The following is a 23344-nucleotide window of genomic DNA, read 5'->3' on the forward strand; positions in this document are numbered from 1 at the left end:
TGAAAAAGTTGATTTTTTTTTTTTATATGGAAGTTTGGAAAAGTTGTAATAATTAGATTAAAAAATATGAAAGAAAAATTGAAAAGTATTTGTGTTTTGAGTAGTATTTGGATGTTGAGATGAAATGAGACCAATTGCGTATCCAAACGGGGCCTAAATAGGAATTAATGTCCATAGACATTAATTAGTAAACCCAAACTACAGAACTATTGAAACTCAAATAAAAGCCAAACAACACAAGAAAACCTGCAAAAAGATGTGTAATGGATCAAAGTTACAGCTGATGGCCAGAAAACTAAAAATTGAAAAAACTTTAATTATTTCTTGAAACTGAATTAAATATTTCTTTAGAATTTACTTTTCCTTAAGCTTCTTTTATCCTGTTTCACCTTTTCTGCTTCAAGCAATGTAAAGCTTTTTATGGAACCTATTATCAAACAAAAGCAAACAATCAGTATTCACCTTAATTTTACTTTTATTTTTAAATCAAGCATTCTTGGCCAAAACAATTTTGCCAAGTCTTGGATACAAATATATTCAGAGTATTGGATATAGACTGTGGACGAAAGTTTCATTATTTTTTTGATGAAGTGGGAAAAGTTTCATAATTTATAATGGATAAGTATTATTCAAAAAAATCATAAGCCAACTTTGCCCCTTCATTTACCCCAGATATCACACGCCTTCTTTGTGTCAGGCAAAATTCATACCAAACACAAGCTTCAATCCCAACCTCATTGTATAATTTCTTAAACTACAACAATGGAAAAAAAAAACATCATCTCTACATAATTGCTGATTATTATGTCTTTATCTCGTTCTACAAATCAAACCCAAATGCATTACTAAATATTGTCAAATATTAAGTATTAATCATATAAATAATTATTACATCGATTTTTGTATTTTAATATTGTTCTTATCATTCCTACCATTCTTAATATATGTTACTCAATATACATATAGAGAGATATTGGCCCTTTTGCTGGCACTTTTCACAAAAGTGTGGAAGCTGGTGCCCAATTAGCACTTACGAGGAAATATGTGTTTTATTTAATAACCAATTGTAGACTTGCATGATGCGCACGAACATTAAACTTATTAAACAATAAATACTGTATATAACTAAGTTAACAAACTTTGAATCATTATACAATAAATACAATCTTTAAAAAAGTACAATGTTAGCACATGATTTCCAAAATTTTTGGTTGTGCATCTTGATCTTCTCTACCCTTATTCTTCTTTGTTTATGTGTTAGTGATAGGAAAACTCACAACTTTGCTTGAGTGGGGAAAATAACCAGGAGCTCTTATATAGCGTGTCAAAGTAACTCTGACGGTAGATAGTAATAACTTAGAGACAATTTAAGTTCTTTGAAAATTCAATATTTTTTTTATAAGTGTTAACAATATAAAATAAATAATAAAATCTAATTCTTCCCATCAGCTTAAGCTTTGGGATAAATAGTGATTTCACATGGTATAATAGTAGAGGTCTTGAGTTTGAACCCTGACTCTCCACTTTACTCCATTTAATAAAATATTTTATGTGTTGGGCCCACACGTGAGGGAAAGTGTTAAGATAAAATATAAATAATAAAATCTACATATTCTCATCAGGTTAAGATTTGGGACAAGTGTGATTTCCAGTAAGTAAAAGATATTTTATTTACACTGAAATAGGCATAGCCCAAGTACAAAAAACTCAATAAATTTTATGAATTACTGGTTGCAAAACTAAAGAGGCATATGTTGAAAAAACAAAAAAATGTGTTGGGAAAACTAAAAGACACTTTTTTTATATAAGTAAGAAGAATTTATTAATCCACATAATTAGGCAAAGCCCAAGTACATAGGAAGTATACAAGAGAAAAACCTATTTACAAGCTAATTGCTGTGAAAAGCAGCATAAAAGTCATTAAAGCTAGTCACATTCAATACAATAGCCAAAGCCCAAGATAACAATGTATGGAAGAAAAAATCTCCAAACCCTCCCATCAAACGTTCCCATTATCAAAACAGCGACCAATCCTCTCATTCCAATAGCTGCAATTTGTCGACTGCCCCAAATTCCTCTCCAACATGAAAATAAATCTAACAACCTCCTAGGCATTACCCAAGCGATACCAAGCCTAGTAAAGATTTCAACCCATAAAGCATTAGCCACATCACAATGAAGAAAAAGGTGGTCCACCAATTCTCCATTTCTTTTACACATTAAATGCCAATTCGTTATAATGATGCCGCACTTTCTCAGCTTATCAATAGTTAGAATTTTCCCCTGGGAGCCAGCCAACCAAAGAAAGCAACCTCAAGAGGTACTTTGCTTCTCCAAATGCTCTTCCAAGGGAAATCAATAGAAGAATGGGAGGACATTACCTTATAAAAGAATCTGACTGAAAAGTTCTTATTTCCCGAGTGAATCTAAAGCAACCTATCCTCCCCTCCAGCCTTTAAATTCAGTGCATATAAAACACTATAAAATTCAGTAATGTCCCCCACCTCCCAATTCTGAACAGCTTTAATAAACCTCACAGACCACTACAGAAAACCAAAAGATATGTCCATGATATCAGCCACAGCGGCACCCTTACCCAATGCAAGCCTATAAAGAGAAGGGAAAGCATTCTTCAAAGCAACATCACCATACCATATATCGTGCCAAAATCTAATTCGCGTTCCCCTTCCCACCTCAAATCTGAAATTTCTGACAAACTCTCCCCAACCATTCCGGATAAATTTCCAAACACCTGCACCATAAACCCCTCTTACTTCATTTGAGCACTAACCTCCATAAATACTCCCATATTTAACATCAATAACATTCATCCACAAAGCATCTCCTTCCCAATGGTACCGCCACAACCAACGAGAAAATTCTCCCCCCCCCCCCCCAAAAAAAAAAAAAAATCCTCCACGAGATAAAGGGGTGCAAATCTTATCTCACTTGATCAAATGGAATTTTTTCTCATCTTTTAAACCTCCCCACTCAAAAGCTCGAAAAATATTTTCCATTCTATTAACCACCCTGTAGGCAAAGGAAATAAAGAAGAAAGTATATTGGAAGGTTAGATAAAGTGCTCTTGATTAAGGTGATTCTACCACCTTTAGACAAATAAATACTTTTCCAACCAGCCAATCTGCATTCAATCTTTTCGATAATCCCATCCCAGCTAGGGGAAGGAGACAAAGGATCCCCTTGTCTCAAACCCCGAGAGCTATATTTAAAAAACCTTCAAGAGTACCATTAACCAAACCCGAGAATCTAACAGTTGTGATGCAATGATTCATCCAATTACACAATCTCTCCCCAAAACCATACCTACCAAGAATATACACCAAAAAATCTCAATTTACATGACCAAAGGCCTTCTTCATGTCCAGTTTGCAAAGAATACCTGGGGCGCCGACTCTGAATCTACTTTCCAAGCTTTTACTAGCAATGAGGACCGAATCAAGGATTTGTCTTCCTTTTACAAAAGCTTTTTGTGACTTCGAGATGATCTTCCCCATAACTACACAGACGATTAGCTAAAACCTTCGAAATGATCTTGTACATCCCACTCACCAGACTTATAGGACGGAAATCTTTCTCCTCCACAGACCCTACCCTTTTTGGAACAAGGGCAATTAATGTAGCATTAAAACTTTTCTCAATTTCATTAACAAACGAAATTCGAGAAAAACCTTCATGACGTCCTCCCTAACAATCTCCCAGCAATCTTGAAAGAAAGCCAATGTGAAGCCATCAGGGCCCGGTGCTTTGTCCTTGTCCATCACACTTAACACGGTAAGCACCTCATCCTCTTCAAATGTTCTCTCCAACCAAGTAGCACTAGACTAATCAATTGAATAAACCAGCCCCTCAACCTCGGGTCTGCAAAGATATTGCTCCGTGAGAAGCTTATTATAAAAGTGAACAATATGGTCCTTTATATCAATGCTGTCCAAAAGTACCCTAACTTCCGAATTACCTCAATGGCATTATTTCTTCAATGGGAATTAGCCACTTTATGAAAAAACTTTGTACACTTGTCCCCTTCCTTCAACCAAAGAGCTCGAGATTTTTATCTCCAATAAATCTCCTCCATAAGAGCATTTTTTCCAGCTCGGACTCCACAACAATTTTCCTTGCCTTGTCTTCAACTGAGAAGGTCCCATCAATCTCTTTTTCATCAAAACAGTATAGCTCCTCAAAGAGAATATTCCTATGATCATTAATGTTCCCAAAGACTTCCATATTCCATTTTTTCTAATCATTTTTCAAGGCTTAGTTTTCCAGCTAGGATAAAATCATAAAACTAGGAATGCCCAAAAACTTATATGAGGACCACCACGATCTAAACTTGTCCGTAAACCCATCTACTTTCATACACATATTCTCAAATTTAAAGTATCTACGCCCCTCATGAAGACCCTCACAATCCAATAGAATGGGAAAATGATCAGAGCATAGCCTAGGAAGGCATTTTTGGCATAGGTCAGGAAAGTGTTCCTCACAAGAAGAAGAGAGAATAAATATATCCAACCTAGACCAAGCCCTCCCATTTAACCTAGTGAAGTCTCCCCCTGCCAAAGGTAAATCAACCAAATCCAAATAAAATATTAGTGTCGAAAAGTCAGCCATGGCCGAACTAATACCAGAGTCATCTAACCTTTCACTCGGAAACTGAGTGATGTTGAAGTCCCCTCCAAAACACCACGGGTCATCCCACCGACTACACAAACCAGCAATCTCATCCCAAAGAAAGCTTCTATCATTGTCAATATTAGGTCCATATACACCTGCGAAACCCCACCCAAAACCATCATCCACATTTATGAAAGAACAAGACACCAAATATTCTCCAACATACTCCACCAAATTAACTACTCTCTTATCCCACATCACTAAAGCTCCTTTGAAAGCAAGAGTAGCCCAACAAACTTGTAATGATATTTCTGTCAACAAACTTCAGCTTGGGCTCCTACAAACAAATTATGTCAACCTTTCATTTCCAAATCAAATTCTTCATCTGAAGGCATTTTCTCGGGTCATTCAGCCCCCGAACATTCCATGAAATGATCTTAGGCTTCATAAAACACCAGAATTCACCCTATCTTTATGTCTTCCCCTACTTGCACTTCCTTCCCTTGCGTTGAAGATAGAGAGCGAACAATGGCGGAGCTTCATAATTTTTTTCAGCATACTTTAATACTATGGTTTTCTGCTATTGTACCTAATGGAAGCAATGTGCATAATTTCTTATCTTTAATTTAGAGCTTTTAGAATGTATTTAGGCATTTTCTTTTGTATACTCCCCGTGTCCTTAGGCTATGCCTATTTATATTCACATCAATAAAGTTACTTATTACCTATCAAAAAAAAAAAAAAGTCTCTTAAGCTTCCTTTCCTTTTTAGCAGCTGATTTAGCCAGTAGAGGTTGTCCCGCCTCAATGGCAATGAGAAGAGCCTTAAACTGATATTCAAAACCTTCACAAGAAATCCCTACACAATCACATATTTCATCTACCTTCTGAAGAACTCAATCTAAATGAAAACCAGCCTGTAAAGACACTGGAGGCAAAGAACAGATAGGGCTAGGCTCATCCCCAAAATCCTCCATTCCATTTGTAGAGGCTCCTACCCCAAACTCCTTACAAATCAGCTGCAGATCAAGCCCCTCCAAAGACCAAAAATCCGAAAGCAACTCATCCTCCGAAAACACCTCATCGTCTTCCTCTCACCATCAACAAATGCAGTGACATCTGAAAATATCACCAAAGTTGTGTCGACATCATAAGATTGAGGGCTAACAGAAGGCAATGAAGGTCCATCATTTCTTTGAGGACAGGCAAAAACTTCATTCCAAGCCAACTCAGTTGAAATCGTCCCGTCCTCGCATTTTTTCATGCCAACTAAAGCTGAAAACTGCACCGCGTGGGAAACCGGAGGGTCGCCGACGACTAACGACTCTTTCTGTGGCGACGTGGAGGTGCCCGGAGCCTTCTCCAACGAGATTAGAGCTCTCGGGCCAGAAGGCGACGAGCTGGGTAACTTAACCCTCCACTCAGAAGAAACGGGCCTAAGGATCTGTCCCCCAGTGTTAAGAATCTTCAGGCCCGGCCCACTACCCTTAGGTTTCGGCCCAATTTGTTATCCATCAAATCTGCCCCAATAGCACATACAGCTTCAGCTTTAGACTTCTTAGTGGAAATGGTTACAGAGTGTGGTCCAAGCAACCCACAACCCAAGCCCAAGCCCATAACCAAGCCTAAACCGGTATCAACTTTATTCATCAGAACATTTATGTTCTCTATAACTCCCACCAACTCGACTCTAATAGCACACAAAACCCCTTCGACTTCCCACACCCTTGAGCACCCATCAAAATTGCAACCACCACCCACGCCAATCTCCACTGAGTGACATTTGTCAACGTGTGGAACAAGCAATCGACCGTTGTCATCGTCTCCCCCAACGCCTTACCCCCTTTCTGATTCTTGCCTACAACCACAACATAACTACTTCCTGCCGGAGGAGTCACCGATGACCTCAAAACCGAAGCATACGAGGCCCCTTTGGATGGGAGGGATCTCCCTATAGATGTCCCACTGCCAGACCCCACTCCATGTCGAACCATAGAGGGATTGGAAGAATCCAACACCCTGTTTGCATCTTCAAGAATAGGGGCTTTGAAACCAGCAACCAAACGAATGAAATACGCAAATCCTTTGCATCCTTTACCATTCAAGGATAACCAAAAAAACCCTCCTTCCATTCCCAACTTCTGCCAATTGCAAAAAGCGACCCCTCAAGTTAACATGGCGTTGAATGGTGAGAACTCCGTTACTCAAACTCAGTTTTTTTAAAATACCATTGCCACCCATAAGGCCGACGACCCACTTTGGGAAATAAAATTGACCATCCTTCTACTATATTCAGTAATACAAATGCTATTTCCACCCACTTTAAAAAACACAAAGGACTTCAATTCTACCTTCAAATGCCTATCTCCCTCCATCATAACGATTCTCAAAGACAAAAGGAAGAAATAAGAAGAGCTGACAGAAAGAAACTAAGTTCTGCTAGGAATTACAGAAAAAAGAGGAAAGAGATGAGAACGAAAAAGGAATAAAGAAAAGAGAAAAATTTTAAAGATAAAGGACGAGGAAGATTAAGATTATTTCTGGCGAGAAGCACCAGAAATAAGGAGTCAACGGGAAAACATGAGAGAGACACGCCCTTCAATAACGCAAGAATGATACTCTTCCCTAAACTAAAAGACTCCTCAATGAAAATGACTAATGTAATTCGATATATTCAATTTTCATCTAATAACTTTAACTTTAATTGCATACAATAATTTTTTTTTTTTATAAGTAATAAGTAGTTGTATTGATAAAGATAGGCATAACCCAAGTACACCGGAGGTATACATATGAGGACACCAAATTAAGAACTAGAAATTGTTACAAGAAAGTTATGGAAGCTGAGACCATTTAACTCTAAAGCAATAGCCCGCATAAATAAAGTCGTCCAAAAAAATCTTCTAAAATCCTCCGAGGAACGTTCACAATCCTCAAAAAGTCTATCATTTCGTTCTCGCCAAATACACCAGAAAATACAAATAGGAGCCATCTTACACACTACTGCAATCTGTGGTGTCCCTGTGATCCCTCTCCAGCTAGCTAGTAGTTCTACCACCCTTCCCGGCATTACCCAAGCTAATCTCATGCTGTTGAAGAAGTAATTCCATATGTCCCTTGCAAAATCACAATGTAATGGTAAATGGTCTACCGATTTCCCACTATGTTTGCACATACAACATCAGTCCATAATTATAATTCCCCTCCTTAGATTATCAATGGTTAGGATCTTCCCTAGAGCTGTTGTCCAGACAAAGAATGCAGCCTTAGGAGGTGCTTTACTCCTCCATATGTTCTTCCATGGAAAATTGGGCCTAGTTTGAGCTGAAAGTATGTCATAAAAGGAGCGAACCGAGAATTTCCTTTTCTTAGAAGGTCTCCATTCCATCATGTCTTCAGCTGAAACCCCAACAATGATGTTATACAGCAGGTTGAAGACCTCCTCCAGCACACTCACTTCTCAATCTTGTGCCTCCCTAGTGAGGTTGATATTCCATACCTGTGAACCATGACTAATTGCCCTCACATCAGCCAGCATAACTTCCTTATCTCGTGTAATTCTGAAAATATTAGGATAAGCATCATTAAGAGCCGAATATCCCACCCACACATCCTCCCAAAAGCTAATTCTGTTGCCATGCCCCAAACACAGCCGAGTGTTACTCGAATAATCACCCCACCCTTGCCTTATATACTTCCACAACCCAACCCCATAAGCCCCCCTCCCCTCATTAGAACACCAACCCCGTAAGCCCCCTCCCCTCATTAGAGTGCTCTTCAAAAGTGTGATTCGCCCCCTTTCGATAAGTATAGCCTTTTCCACCCGGCTAACCTACGTTATAATTTCTCTAACACCTTCTCCCAAATTGTCTTGACTTTGAAAGTTGCTCCCAACGGAAGACCAAGATACTTCAATGACAGCGAAGAAACCATACAACCCAATATGTTAGCCAATCCTCTAATATTTCTTACCTCACCCACCGCAACCATCTCTGTTTTAGCAAGGTTTATCCTTAATCCGGATGTCGCTTCAAAACATAGTAAGATGGCCTTCAAAGATTGAATATGTTCTGCCTCATCCTCACAAAAGAGCAACGTATCATCTACAAACAAGAGATGAGAAATAGTGGTAGAGCCATGATTAGCCCCCGCTGAAAATCTTGAAAAAAAAAAAAACTCCCTCTACCGCAGCCGACACCATTCTACTAAGAGCCTCCATCACAAGCACAAATAAGAGTGGTGATAGTGGATCACCTTGTCGTAGCTCCTGCAAACTATTAAAGAAACCCACATGATCACCATTTACCAAAACTAAGAACCGAGCCGTTGTCACACAATGCTTTATCCACCCTTGTCATCTTTCCCCAAAACCACATCTACTTAATAAATAAAACAGAAAGTTCCAATTGACATGATCATAGGCCTTCTCGATATCCAGTTTACATAAAATACCCAGTACTCCCGATTAAGCCTGTTGTCCAAGCATTCATTAGCTATAAGAACCGAATCCAATATTTGTCTACCTCTCACAAATGCATTTTAGGACTTAGAAATAATCTTATCCATAACAGTGCTTATCCTGTTGGCAAGAACCTTGGCAATTATCTTATACATACTGCCCACAAGGCTAATAGGCCTGAAATCTAGCACCTCTATTGCACCTACCTTTTTAGGAACAAGTGCAATAAAAGTAGCATTTAAACTTTTCTCAAATTTTCCAAATGAAAAGAATTCCTTAAAAACCTGCATAATCTCCCCTCCCACCACCTCCCAACAATCTGAAAAAATGTCATAGTGAAGCCATCCAGACCCGGCGCTTTATCCTTATTCATCTTTCTGATTACTAGTTGTACCTCTTCCTCTTCAAATGGTCGCTCTAACGAAACCATGTTGTTTTGATCAATGGCCTCAAAAGCTAGACCATCTACTTTTGGTCTCCATGCATACGGTTCCGTTAACAATTGTTCAAAGCGTCCAGCAACATGCTCTCTAATTACTGCTTGATCTGATGATAAACCTCCATCAACAGTCATGGACTCTATGGCATTAAACCTCCAATGTGAGTTTGCAACTCGATGAAAAAACTTTGTACATTTATCTCCCTCCTTAAGCCACAATGCCCTTGACTCTTGCCTCCACGAGATTTCCTCCATTAATATTAACCTTTCTACCTATGAGACAACTTGGCCTTTGCGTTCATTCTCTTCTTCCACACCCTCCAGTCTTTGCAATTCTTGAAGGAGATTCTTCTTTTGTAATGTTACATTACCAAATACCTGTTCATTCCATGTCTTCAAATCCACCTTCAAAGCTTTCAATTTTCTAGCCAAGACCTTGCTCAGGGTGCCCTCTGGTTGATATGAATCCCACCATTGCCTAACCACTTCCACAAACCCCTCCGCTTTAAAACACATTCTCAAATTTGAAAGGTCTTCTACCGCCTGAAATTCCTCCACAATCTAACACTATGGGAAAGTGATCAGAGCATGCCTGAGGAAGTCTTTTCTGACATAACTCTGGAAATTGTGTTTTCCATGAAGGATAAATGAGGAAACGGTCCAGCCTTGACCATGCTTGGTTGTTAGACCAAGTATAGTCACCTCCCATGAGTGGTAAGTCCATGAGTTCTAGTTTGAATATTAAATCTGAGAATTCCACCATAGCTTGATTTTGTCGCCCCCATCCCGATCTTTCGCTGGAAAATCTTGTCACATTGAAATCCCCCCAATACACCAAGGAACATCCCACCAAGTACATAGGCCTGCCAGCTCATCTCAAAGCAACCGTCATTCACCATCCATGTTGGGGCCATAAACCCCTGCAAAGGCACATTCAAATCCATCTACGTAATTCTTCAAGGAACATCCCACCGAGTAATCTCCCACAAATTCATCAATATTCTCCACTACATTCTTGTTCCACATGACCAAAATTCCACCCGAAGCACCCTTTGAAGGTAAGTATGTCCATCCAACATATTGGCAGCTCCAAATACTCCGAATAGTTCTTCTTGTAATAATCTTCAACTTTGTTTCCTACAAACAATGAATGTCCATCTTCCATTGTCTTAACAATGATCTTATTCGAAGGCGTTTATTAATCTTATTCAACTCCCTAACATTCCAAATAAGAATTTTGGGCTTCATTTATCAACAAATCCAAGCCCTCCTTTTATTCCTACCACGACTTGCACTCCCCTCCTTTCTAGGAGTGTTACCCACATGGTGCGGGGCGGGGGCACCCCCTCCCCCGCACCATGCGGGGAAGGAGGGTTTCCTACCCCGCCCAGGTACCAGGGGTGGGGTTGAAACCGCACCCCGCCCGACCCCCCTCTCAACTCAATGACACATAGGGTCTAAAAAAAATTTTGAGCCAAAATTTTTTTTAGACCCAAATTATAATATAATTTCAATTATAAATTGAAATTTATACATTCAAAAAAAATATAAACTCATCAGATTTTTATTTTTGATTGCCTTGGAACCACAATGCTTAAGTATGATTATTGTATTGTCTTGGCCTTCTATATAATGGTTGGCCTAGGAGGCAAGGCAATCCATTAACTTAAATGCAACTTCAAGTTTCTAACAAATTGTATATATTCATATACAATATATTTAAATAAATTATTTATATAAATATTAAAAATTATAATTTTTTATATTAAAAAAGGGAAGGGTGCAGAGCGGGGGACGGGGGGCGGGGGGCAGGGCCCCGCTGGGGTCAACCCGCCCCCGCATGGGGTGTTCCATTATGGGTGGGGGTAGGGGCAGGGGTTGGGTAGTGGGGGGCGCGCCCCGGCTGCCCACCCCTACTCCTTTCCATCATAGTTTGTGGACCAATCGAGCTGCTTCAACTCCCTACTTCTTTTTGGCCCTGTTCCTTGTTGTAGATGCCTTGCCTCAATGGCTATTAACAAAGCCCTAAACAAGTCAGCATATCCCTCACACAAAATCCCCACCACACTCTGCAATTCCTCCACCTTTTTTAATACCTAGTCAGTAGGTAGAGGTGGCATGATACATATCGGTGAACTCCTCCCCTGTGGACTCCTCTGATGTAGACGGCTTAAAAAGAATCAGTGATCCATCCCCTTCCACCTCCCCCTTCTCCACCTCCTTCCCCCTCTCCAGCACCCCCAAATCTTCCTCAACCAGTGACTCCTCTCCCTCCGTCGGCAAGTTCTGTGACTCCTCTTCCTCCATCGGCTACCGAGGACACACCTCCATCGACAAGCTTTCCTCAACCAATTCACATTCTAGAACCTGGTTCACTTTGGCAACCCAGGACACATCTACAATCACTCCAAAACCCCCCAAAATTTCCCCCTCCTCGTAATCAGGCTCCTGAAAATCCGTCACAGACCCTCTATGTTTACGGATGTCGAGCACTCCCTCTTCCCTCTCCGGCAACAGCACTAGCTCCGGCGCACCACCAGAAGACTCGCCCAGGACCGGCGACATTTTGTGTGAGTGGTGGCGCAGTCGGAACAGGCTCTGACGCCGTCGTGATAGGCCATGTGTCCCCCGATACGCAAGTTTCGGCCCACTGGCTTCCACACCCATAACGGGCCTTTCCCCAAGTTTGGCCCTCTCGCACGCCCAGACTCCTTTCTCGAGCCCAGTCCTTCAAGACATCCTTCCGCAGGCGCAGCCCCCATTAACACCCTCTACACACCGTTCGACCCATTCTGTATCAACACGCCCCCATATCACCTCCTCTCCTTTATCTTCCTCAACCACCCGTATCAAGCCAACTAAGTTATATTACATATCACTTGATTTTGCATCTCTGACAGAGCCCTCAGTAAACTTTTCTTATTAAGGCCAACATCTCCCCTGCCATCACCCCCCTACACTTCTCCTCTGCTAATACAGTGATAGCACCTCTCGTAACAAGACTAGCAGGACCTCGAGCACTGGATTTTTGAAAAGCCTCCAAATACGATTTCAGGGGTTGAGCTGCCGACGTTGCTACCACCATTGGAGGAGTTGACCCAACTACACGGCCTTCTCTGCCTACCTCCCTCAAAACCTCCACTAGTTTTCTCCACCCCCTCCCATCTCTCCCTTCAGGAATGAGAATACTGTTTCTCTGACCCCCCTGTTTGAACTCCACCAACGACATGAATGAACCTTAGGAGTTAGCACACCTTTGGGCTATGAAGCCCCTATCCCCTTCTCTGTGAGCTGAATAAAACTCCCTTCTTCCCACCTTCAAGCAATCCTCCAAAGCTTTAGTGAACCACCATGCCGAGGCTAACTCCAAGTGAAGACTTCTCACCAACTTCCACCCCATTTCTGTATTGTTCACCCATCGCCCAGCTCTAACTACCTCAAAGAACTTACGATCAATAACAATAGCATTCAACATGCTCATAGTCCTACTCATATTTGCAATAATCACTCACTCAACCTCCCATGAACAGCATTACCAGCCAAACAAATGAAAAACAGAAAAGTGTACGGAGAGGGGGAAAAATAGAGAGAAAAATTGGAAGGCCACTATTTCATGGCATACAATATTTAATTTTCATTTAATGACATATATAATGGGAGTGGATGATTTGGCTAAACAGGATCTTTCCTAGGATTGAACATAAAATTGAAGGGTCTTTATGGATTGGACACGGCACTAAAGGGTCTTTTCGGGTAAATAAAATAAAATTAGCAAATAATAAATGGTTGAAGATCTTAGGCTTCAAAATTATTTAGAGTTTCAATGTTTAAAGTATACAATTCAAAGGAGACAATAGAGAGATTATGCTTATTCTTACCTGCAACTGGCTGCGAATAAATTCCAGCTTTGATTCCTGAAAAAATTTAGATTGTTTGAACAGAGCTATAAATGATAAATTTTCTTAGTAGTTACAGAAAATTTAAAAATAACAGAACCATACTTGGTCCTGAAGTGCTTCTTTAAGCTGGGAAATCAAGGTAGCCCTAGTTGCCTCTGCACTCTCAAGTTGCCCAACACATTGCTTAAGAATATCCTCCTGTTCGTGCAGCTCATCCACTACAGTAGATCCCAGCTGATTTCCTGATGTCATTATCCACAAAAGGGGGAACCAATCAATACATTTTGGCAGAACACGTAAGCGTGTCTGACAAACTGATATAGGCTAGAACAAATATTTTAACTTAGAACAACATTTTTGTTCACAACCTACAAATTCTCTCCCTCTCCCCTGCACGTGGATATCTGTGTGCAATCATTGTTCGTTGCTGTTCTCATCCATCTATTTTTTACTTTGAAGCCCTATTGGTTCAACTTAACTGTGGAGCTCTCTTTCTCTCTCTCTGTCTGTACTTGCATATCTGTGTGCAATCATAGTTCACATTGTTCCTATCCGTATAACTTTTACTTTAGGCCCTATTGGTTCAACTTAACTGTGGGGCTCGATTTATTGTTTGATAAACTGCTGGTTTCAAAAAACTAGCTCAAGTTTTTTTATGAGTTTTTTTCAAAATACTAGCTCAAGATTTTGTTGCTGTTGTTTTTTAATGTGGAAATGGCTTTTCTTTATCCATCGGCATTGATTCTTGATGTACCTCTACTTGCTTGGAATAACAAATATATACTTCAGTAAAAAAAGAACTTCATGGACCTCCTATAAAGGTGCCATACCCTACACATCATACCTCACACAAGTCAAGGTCACTAAACATCACAATTATAAGACTTTCTATAGGGCCTAGCTTTAATTATATTTTAGTAGTTCTAATTTACTACTGCACAGCATCTGTATTTCAAGACAATAATTCTATTAAAACAACTTTGCAAATAAATCATACATTTGCCTTTAATCATCATCATGTGAGGTAGGGAACGCGGAGCTCTTTGAATAAAGTAGCATGTCAAAACATCAAACCCTACTGCTGAAATCTTACCTTGTGTTAAGGTACATTCAACATCTTCCTCAATTTTACCCACATGATGTACAGTGGCATTACACTTGCTTAAGGCAGCTTCTTCAGTAGGATGTTCATCAAGAACAGATTGAAATGCAGTTAATATTTTCTCCGGAAGACCTCCAACAGCCAATTTCTGAAGTTAGCATAACCAAAAAGCAATAGCCAACATCAATATATATCAAAATGCAGACAAAAGGGCAACAGATTAGAATTAGATACCACAAGCTAAGTACTTACAATTCTAACTGAGTTTGCATCCCTCTTCACTATCTTGATTGGATTTGAACTCTTTCCATTACTCACAGACAGGGGAGGAGGATTCTTACCCAGCATTTCATCTTTGAGGCTCCGCCCTCGAGAACCAAAAACCTTCCTTTCTTCCCATATGTCAACCTAAACAAGCAAACACGACAAACCCAAAATCCCCCCCCCCCCACCCCCCAAACAGCAAAAAAATAAGTCGATGAATGAAGTGATGAGAGTAGATGCATGGTGAAAGCAACATTCATGAGTCATGAAGCAGCATGAAATACAGAAGGGTGGACACTAAGGGCAGATTTGGGGGGTGAGATGAGAATTTTATGTTTTGTTTTAGTGTTTAAAATATTATGTTTTAGTATTATTATTGTATTGAGATTTGAAAAAGTTGAATTGGAATTTGAAAAAGTTAAATTGTTTATTATATTTTGTATGGGAATTTGAAAAATGTGTAATGATGAGATGAGATGATATGAGAATTTTGTGTCTCATCCCACGCCCCAAACCTGCCCTAAATTGAATTACTCCATTATACGATGGCAATTCAAGCCAAACTTTTTTTTGCATGGGGCCATATATTTGGAAGACAGTCGTTAGGTATTGTAATTAGAGCACAGTTTAAGAAAGAAAGGGTTGAGCCAAGGGAAATTTTCTCCTAAAGTTTTTTTTTTTTTTTTTTTTTTTAAACACCTCTGTTGATGCCATTTATTGGCAGCAAGTCACTGTAATATTTACAAAACCATGCCCAAAGTAGAATAAAAATAAAATTATAGATATACTTAGAATCCCCAAACTGGTACTCATTAAACAAGAAATTAAAGGACGATGATTCATAGTCAATTAGAGCCTTACCAGTCTGGTTACTGCTTTCTTTCCATATTCATCACCATTTTCGTAAACATGCCTGAGAGCTGCAGGAAGAGCTTTCCAGAATTCATTCACAAACTCACTGCCTTTCCGCCTACTATTTTGCAAAATATCATTGGCCAAATACAGAAAAGAAACACGCTGCTCCCTCTGAGAAGAGTTGAACAATTTAGCCCACGTTTCCACAATCTGTTTTGCCTTCTTCCGATGAGAGATACACCAACGAGACAAAGCTGATGCAAATATAAAGAAAAACGTACCACAACTCCAAATTACAGTATAAACCAGCTCACCGGTTGAACTACTGGCTCAACCTATTGATCACATAAACATTCAATATAATTAAAAGAAAAATACAAAGTTCTATAGATGTGTTCCTTTAGGGTACTTTTTATAGAGTATTTGAAAAAAGAAAAAACATATTACTTTTAATAATTTTAAAAAAATCACCATTCTGCAAATTTAGACTAGTTAACGCGTTCATTGGCTGTCATTCGCTGGTATAATCTAATCCAACCATTGATCTGTCCTGTTCAATCCAGTTCAAGTGATGAACCCAATTGGCAATGAGGCCTGATTCACTGTTCAACCAATTGAACTGTGTGGTCTGCTCTAGTTTTTGAAAGCATAGGTTTATCTTACTGTAAAATTACTTCCTAGCATCAGAACTTGCAATGTCAAAGGGTAGAAAAACTATGTTAAGAATTGAGGTACTTCGACACCTTCAATTTATCAAGTGTAATGCCAAAAGTACTAAATATAGAAATAAGCAATATAATGAAAATTAATTATGCAGAGCTTGTTTGGATGTCAGATTCACGGCTCAGCTGCTTGGTTTGTTTGGATTTCAAAGACTCAAAACCCAGAGACATTTTAGACGGTGTTCTTCTCAAACACTCAAAAACATCTACAATGCAAAAATGGTTAGAGTGATTTCCAAAAGCATCCAAAAAAAGTAAATAAAAAATTCTAAAAAACGCAATATTAAAAAGAAATTTTTAAAAAATAATGTAGAAAATGGGGAGGAGGGGCAGAGAGGGGGAGGGGGAGGCCACCCCTGGGTTGGCTGGGATCAAGTCCCAGAGGTGGCTGATCTGGCCAGCAAGCAGCTCCATGTGATTGCCAGGGTGAGGGGGTGGGTTCACCCATCCCATCCCCCCATGAGCTTGGAAGGCTTTTTCTTTTTCTTTGATTACAAATTTTTTATTTTTCGCATCTTGTACTTCTAGTTATTTATTACACCGTCCATAAAAACTTTTCCCAAAAAAATTTTCCATCCAAAAATATTCTCAATGGGTCCCATCACTTTCACAAAAGCCTGTAAAACTCCTTTAAAAAACTTCTCATTACTATTCATGAGGTTTTTAAAAACTCTTAACATCCAAATATCACCTTAAGAGTTGAGACCCAGACTACGAGTTGAGATCCATTCAAGCTTATTGTTAGCAGGGATAATGTAATCAATTAAAAAAAATCATAATTTGTTTTCCCTTTTTGATAATTAAACCATTTTTCATTTGTGAGATACTGCATTCAAGCTTCACATAGAAATATAAGAGGTAGCGTAAGGTGAGGTATTTCTGGATGCCTAAAAAGTATGGGAATTAGCTAGCTTTGTAAAGTCTCTTATCCCATACAAGAAACCTGAGATCAAATACTACCTACAACATGGACCAAAAGCATATTGACTCCCATGATACTAAATAAGATCGTTTCAACAAAAGTATGTCCAGCATGCTTAGAGTAAGAAGAAAACAGAAATTAGGGGAAAACCAGATGCAGTTCTGGCGTCACAACCAAATATATAAGGGAGACAAGTAATTCTGGTAGGTAAAATAAGATATACCGCAAATATTTGTTTCAGTTATGTTCTATTGCTAACTCTGCCACAAAAAAGAAACATGTCATGCTTCCTCTAATCAATTTTGAAATTACATAAGAATTCACTGTGCATGGTGAATTTATAACCGAATGCCACACAGGAAACCAAAAAGCAATCAACCATGAAACATGTTATGACTACGACTCAGATATAAGTATTGAGATTTCGTTGCAGGATACATTCAATGCTTTGCTGCGAATTGTTGAGTTTCGACAATTTCTCAGCCAAAACCTGTCCGTCAAATTCGCTGTTGCTCATTATGCCGTTGAAGAAGTTTTACATATCGTGGGGATGTCCTATACCTTAAAAAATAAAGTGTAACAATTCGGAAGTGACAGAGTAATCCAGACTATCAGCAAAAAATAATGGCAGAAACAAAAACAGGTAAAACCATCACTTATAAATGCTAGCAGTTTTCATCATTTTCCAAATGCATAATAAATACATCTTTACATTGATAATACAAATCATTCTTTTAAGCAATAAGGTGTGAAACATAGGGTCATTGTATGTGCTTCATATCACACCATGTGAACTAAAACGCACACCAGAACACATGCTTAATATTAACAAAAACGTGTGCATGTAAGGGTTAGTGTGTATGTCACAGGTGCTACCATACCCAGTAAAATGGAAGAGTAAAAACTGTGATCAAGTGAGAATGTGAAAATTGTTCTGAGGTTCCAGCCTATACCACAGTGATACTGCGAAGTTTATTGTAGAATGCAGATCAAGTTTAATTAAAGGATAACAGTCTCCACTGTATAATGGAATTCCAAATTCCTTAATTAAGAGGAAAAAAAGTACAGCATATTTTCAATAAAAATTCTAAACTTACTTCTGAAACACATGCCTTAGCCTTTCTTAGCTTTCTCTTCCCTCGGAAGAACCTGATAGAGACATCCCACAGTAAGACAGGGAAATCACAAAGAAAAATTTCAGAAAGTTCTAGCGGTAGACAACTAATTCCAAATTGCAATTACAATTTATTTACCGAAATAGTGGAAGTTTTCTTATATGTGTATAGATGATTGTCAGACTCAGTATTTGCCACTTAACTCTAAAATGTTTGATAAAGTTAATAACAATCAAAGCACGGCGAATCACACGCAACACATAATATTTTCCATTGAAAAGGGAGTTCCATTCACTTTTTTCGATAAGTAAAAAAAAAAAAAAAGTTCCAGTCACTTGATGCCTATATGATGATTAGTATTATTTTTTTCTCATTTAACGGATCACCACAGCGTGAAAGGCATTGTCCATTCTATTACCAAGAAAACGAGTAAAATGAATTTAAATCGAACTGATTATCTTACATTCCTCGTCATTTAAACTAATGTAACGAATATTTTTTAAGAATAAAAATAAAAAGTAACACGGCGCACCCTACCTGAAATAACTGGTTGAAAACTGGCTAGTTTTACGACTGGAAAGCCTATAATACAAATGAAGCAGAAGATTCAGAATCTTGAAACTCTTTTAAAGCGTTATTTTTCCCTTGAAAATTTCCACTAGAAGTTCTCCACAGCCGAAACAAAGGCCTAGGGTTTTGTCACATAATATGCAACTGGAAACGCGGAAAGCGCATAACACATATTTCAAGTCAAATAATGAATAATTCAGAATCAGGTTAAAATGAAGGGGGAAAAAAGAACCATGATTGAAGAGTTGAGCTTTACCACAGAAAAGGTAGGCGATGAAGAAGAAAGTTCCACTCGATTAGAGAGCTGAAGAATGGCTCGGGGATTGAATACACAGATTTGTTGGACTCAAGAACCCTAGAACAGAACAGAGACAGCCCGTTGTTCTCGCACGGATAGTCGAGAGAGAGGCCGATGTGGAAATCAGTCGTGGAGAGAAATTAGATTGTTTAAAAAATAAAAATAAAAATAAAAATAAAAATAAGAAAAAAGCAAGAGAATGGAATTTGATAAATCAGATGTGCACAGGTGACACGTGCGGTGACTCTCCAGTTCGTGTACGGCGAATTTTACAATTTCTGGAATTGAACAAAATATTAAATTCATGTTAAAAAAATAAACGAAAATTAATTATTTCTTTGATTGATAATAATCATTCTCGTTTATTCATTTATTGAACAATATCAATTTATGTTCAATTTTCAAATCATATGAATACCGTTTGTCTAGTCATCCACAAAAACTGCCCAAAATCAGATTGATTTTATAACGTTAAACATGGGTCAGAGTGAGGATGATATGTTGATGAGGATAACTTCTATTATAAAACTTAAGTTTGATAAATATTGGGAGAATACAGATAGGATGAATATGATTATTTATGTAGCTTTTATCATTGACCCTCGATATAAGATTATAGTCTTGTCGTATTGGTTAAAAAAATGCAAAAGGGATGAATGCGAAGATAGAATTAAGGCCAAAGTAAGATTGCTCATGAATCGTTTAATTGAGCAATACCACGAGTTTTATGGACTAGGTAGTGGAAGATCAAATATGGCTCATAGAAGTTCCTCAAGTATTACTAGTGATGACTTTGACTGTGAAGATTTTAATACAACTCTATAGCAATATATTGAGAAGCAAAACAGTTCAGTACTTAACTCGGACTTGGATAGATATTTGTCGGATGTGATTGAACCAAAAATACCCGAGTTTGATATTTTGGATTGGTGGAATAATAACTCATTTAGATATTTCATCCTTGCGGAGATCGCACAAGATGAATTGGGCATCCCTATTTCCACCGTCGCATCTGAATCCGCATTCAGCACCGGTGGACATGTAATAGATCCATACCGAAGCTCATTAGCTCTGAAGACTGTCCAAGCATTAATTTGCACGCAAAATTTATTGACTTATGAAGCACTCAGTTCTTAGGAGGTCGAGGAGCATGTAGAACGTGTTGACATCGAAAGTAAACACTTTTATTTGTTAAGTTTGATTTTTTATTATTAATTTATCAATTTAATTTAACCTTTACATTTTTTTCTGCTTAAGGTAACCCTCTCCCTTCAACTTCAGCAACTTAAGCAACTTCAACTTCAACTTAACCCTCTTCTTAATGTTCCATTTATTTTTGTAATAATTCATTGTAATACTCTGTTTGTTTGGTTTATATTATTTTTCCTTCTGTATCAAAATTCAATTATCTTGTAGATTCTTTAGGATGAGGAAGAAGAAGCAGCAATTAATGCAGAGAGTAATGTTGGTTTGTTCTGATTTCTACTATCTTTGCCATATAATGATGAGTTTATCTTGTTTCTAGTTTTTTCTTGTAACTGATTGAATTTGTTAATGTATATGGTGAACACCCCATGTACTTGGGCTTGCAAAATCTATGTACGAGTACAGGAATGAAAATGACAAAAAGGCAATGAAATTGCTTGGTCTAGATTTTGATGCCAATAACTATATTGTATGATCATATATGATAGATCTTGAGCTCCAAACTCCTGACTTCCTTTATAAAAATTCAACTACAAACAGACACGCCAAAGATGCAAATAATTTAAGAATGAAAATTATGAGCATGACAAAAAATTTTAAAAAAAAAAAAAAAACCTTCAAGCCTTTAGATTGCAACCAAAACCCGTCAAAAGGAATTGAGCCTTTTCATAGACCCTTAGACATGTAAATGAGTTTCATAAGCTAGACTCTTGGCTGATCATTCGATGGATAACCATTAGTGCTGTACTTTTTCTGTTGACTGGGGCCACTCTGAAATATGCCTTTGAAAAAATTGTGTATCGGTGATTATAAATAGATAATAGTTTCTGCTACTTCCCATTCCTAAGTTCATATTATAAATAGATAATAGATTCGCCTCTAGTTCATCTTTTAAGCTCATTTATCAGAGATAGACATTGATGCAATCTTAATGTATGCAATCCTGATGCAAAACAGATTTTGAAGTAGTATTAAATACTTAAATATTCTCTTCTATGATCTCATTTCTATGCTCATAAATCCATTTTGCTTTGCCATACTCGACCAATGGCTTCAAGATAAAAGGCTAGCTTCAAAGAATTATGCAAGTTCTATTGGTGGAATATACTCTTCAAAGAACTAGCTTTTCCAAATTAAGTCTCTTGGTTACCACGATGAAGTACTTTCTATCAAAATTGGTCTGAATGCCCTTTCCATCGGAAGTGTATCTTACTTATATAGAAAAATATTTACATAGTAGTGCCAGATTTCCTGGTTTCATGGGTTGTGATGATAATATAGACAAACATCTTATGTCAAACTTGTTTGCTGTAGTTGAGCATTGGGAAACAGTGGAAGGAGCTTCTCGATTATAATGAAACAATAGGATTTATAATCCATGTAAGGATGCATTATTCAAGATGTGAAGACTAATGCATTTTGATATTTGTAAATTTATGTTTTAGTTTAATTAGTTGTGATGTATTATTAATTCTTTTGTTTTGTAAATTTATGTTTTAGTTAATTTTGTGATGTATTATTATTTATTTTATTTTTTGTAAATTTATATTTTGCATTGTGATGTAACGACAATATTATTTATTTTATATTTTTATTTATTTTATTTGTTAATTGATTTTTTTTATAAAAATCTGTTAAAAATGTTTAAATTATTTTTTTGAAACAATCTGGACAATTTAAGCATATCATAATTTTCTTTAAAAAAACAAGTGCTATACAAACATTTTTTTAAGTTTTAAAGTATTTTAAAAACAAATAAAATAAAATAAAAACCGGATTTATCCAGTTATAAACCGGATTAAATCCGGTTATAATCTAGATATTTGGTTACAATTCGGATATTCGGATTAAATCCGGGCGGATAACCACTCGGATTTTAGCATCCGCATCCGGTTATGGCCGGATATTCGGATCTGGATCCGGATGAACACCCCTATATATTCCCATTATTTTTGTAGACATAATATCTTAAGTCCGTTTAGATATTAAGATGAGATAAGATGAGATGATTTTAGATAAATGTTGAAAATTGAATAAAATACTATTAAAATAATATTTTTTAATATAATTATTGTTTTAAGATTTGAAAATTTGAAAATTTTTATTATATTTTATGTGATAATTTTAAAAAAATTATAATAATTAAATGAGATTGAATGAAACCGTTTATGTATCCAAACGGAACCTTATTGAAAATGCGTGTATATTCTATTTATTAGAGTGCATATTTCGAAAGTGGGTGTAAATTGAATATTTTCACCATTTAATAATGATTAATGATACAAATACAATTTTTTTTACTTTAAAATAAGAATATTTATGTAAAATAATGTTGTTTTACAAAAAAAAAATATATATATCCTTCGTTTTAAATATAATTATATAAAAATGATTATTTTTCTATTATTTTTCTTTAATAATAGGCTGACTCAGTATTTTTCTTTTAATTATGTTTTTTTTTTTTATAAAAAAGAACTCATTCAATTCATTTAAGAGGACATACAACTTTGACTTCGAACAACAAGCCAATTACAAACGTTAGTAGAATCTCAGTACACTATTGTGACTGACATTGTCTAGTCCAGACGGCTTATCTCTAAAGACCGAAGTCTAAGAGATAGCACAACTCTGTTCCCAACAGAATTCACAATAACCAAACATAAAACTCCATACCTAACTAGGCTGAGTATGGAGAAATCAAACCCGAACATCACCGACAACGCGGAGGGGGGACAACACCCTTTAAACCTAAGTCCGAAGGGACAAATGTTTTTGAGTTTTTTGTTTTCTTGAAAATAAAAACAATGCATAATTTAAATAAATAGAGAAAACACTATAAAAAGGAAAAAACAGTGTACAAAA

At 37.4% G+C, this 23344-nt stretch overlaps 1 protein-coding gene across 5 annotated transcripts in view; it reads right to left on the reverse strand.

Moving 5' to 3' along the window:
- LOC109009718 (regulation of nuclear pre-mRNA domain-containing protein 1B-like) overlaps positions 1–19410 on the reverse strand; it is a 32242-nt gene extending 12832 nt beyond the window's left edge. The window contains exons 1-9 of one of the 5 annotated variants that reach the window (XM_035689807.1): positions 19235–19410; positions 18946–18990; positions 18391–18442; positions 17732–17848; positions 15656–15903; positions 14783–14938; positions 14522–14678; positions 13531–13670; positions 13408–13443 (exon numbers count right to left, since the gene is read on the reverse strand). In XM_035689807.1, coding sequence (XP_035545700.1) covers positions 13408–13443; positions 13531–13670; positions 14522–14678; positions 14783–14938; positions 15656–15903; positions 17732–17810 — 816 coding nt within the window. In that variant the 5' untranslated portion in view covers positions 17811–17848; positions 18391–18442; positions 18946–18990; positions 19235–19410. Of the gene's footprint in view, positions 1–13407; positions 13444–13530; positions 13671–14521; positions 14679–14782; positions 14939–15655; positions 15904–17731; positions 17855–18390; positions 18443–18945; positions 19123–19234 lie in introns of all 5 variants that reach the window. The other 4 variants (XM_035689804.1, XM_035689805.1, XM_035689808.1 and 1 more) reach the window with 4 other exon arrangements.
- Between the last annotated feature and the right edge of the window lie 3934 nt (positions 19411–23344).

The sequence above is a fragment of the Juglans regia genome, chromosome 4 (genome assembly GCF_001411555.2).
Source record: "Juglans regia cultivar Chandler chromosome 4, Walnut 2.0, whole genome shotgun sequence".
Taxonomy (NCBI): domain Eukaryota; kingdom Viridiplantae; phylum Streptophyta; class Magnoliopsida; order Fagales; family Juglandaceae; genus Juglans; species Juglans regia.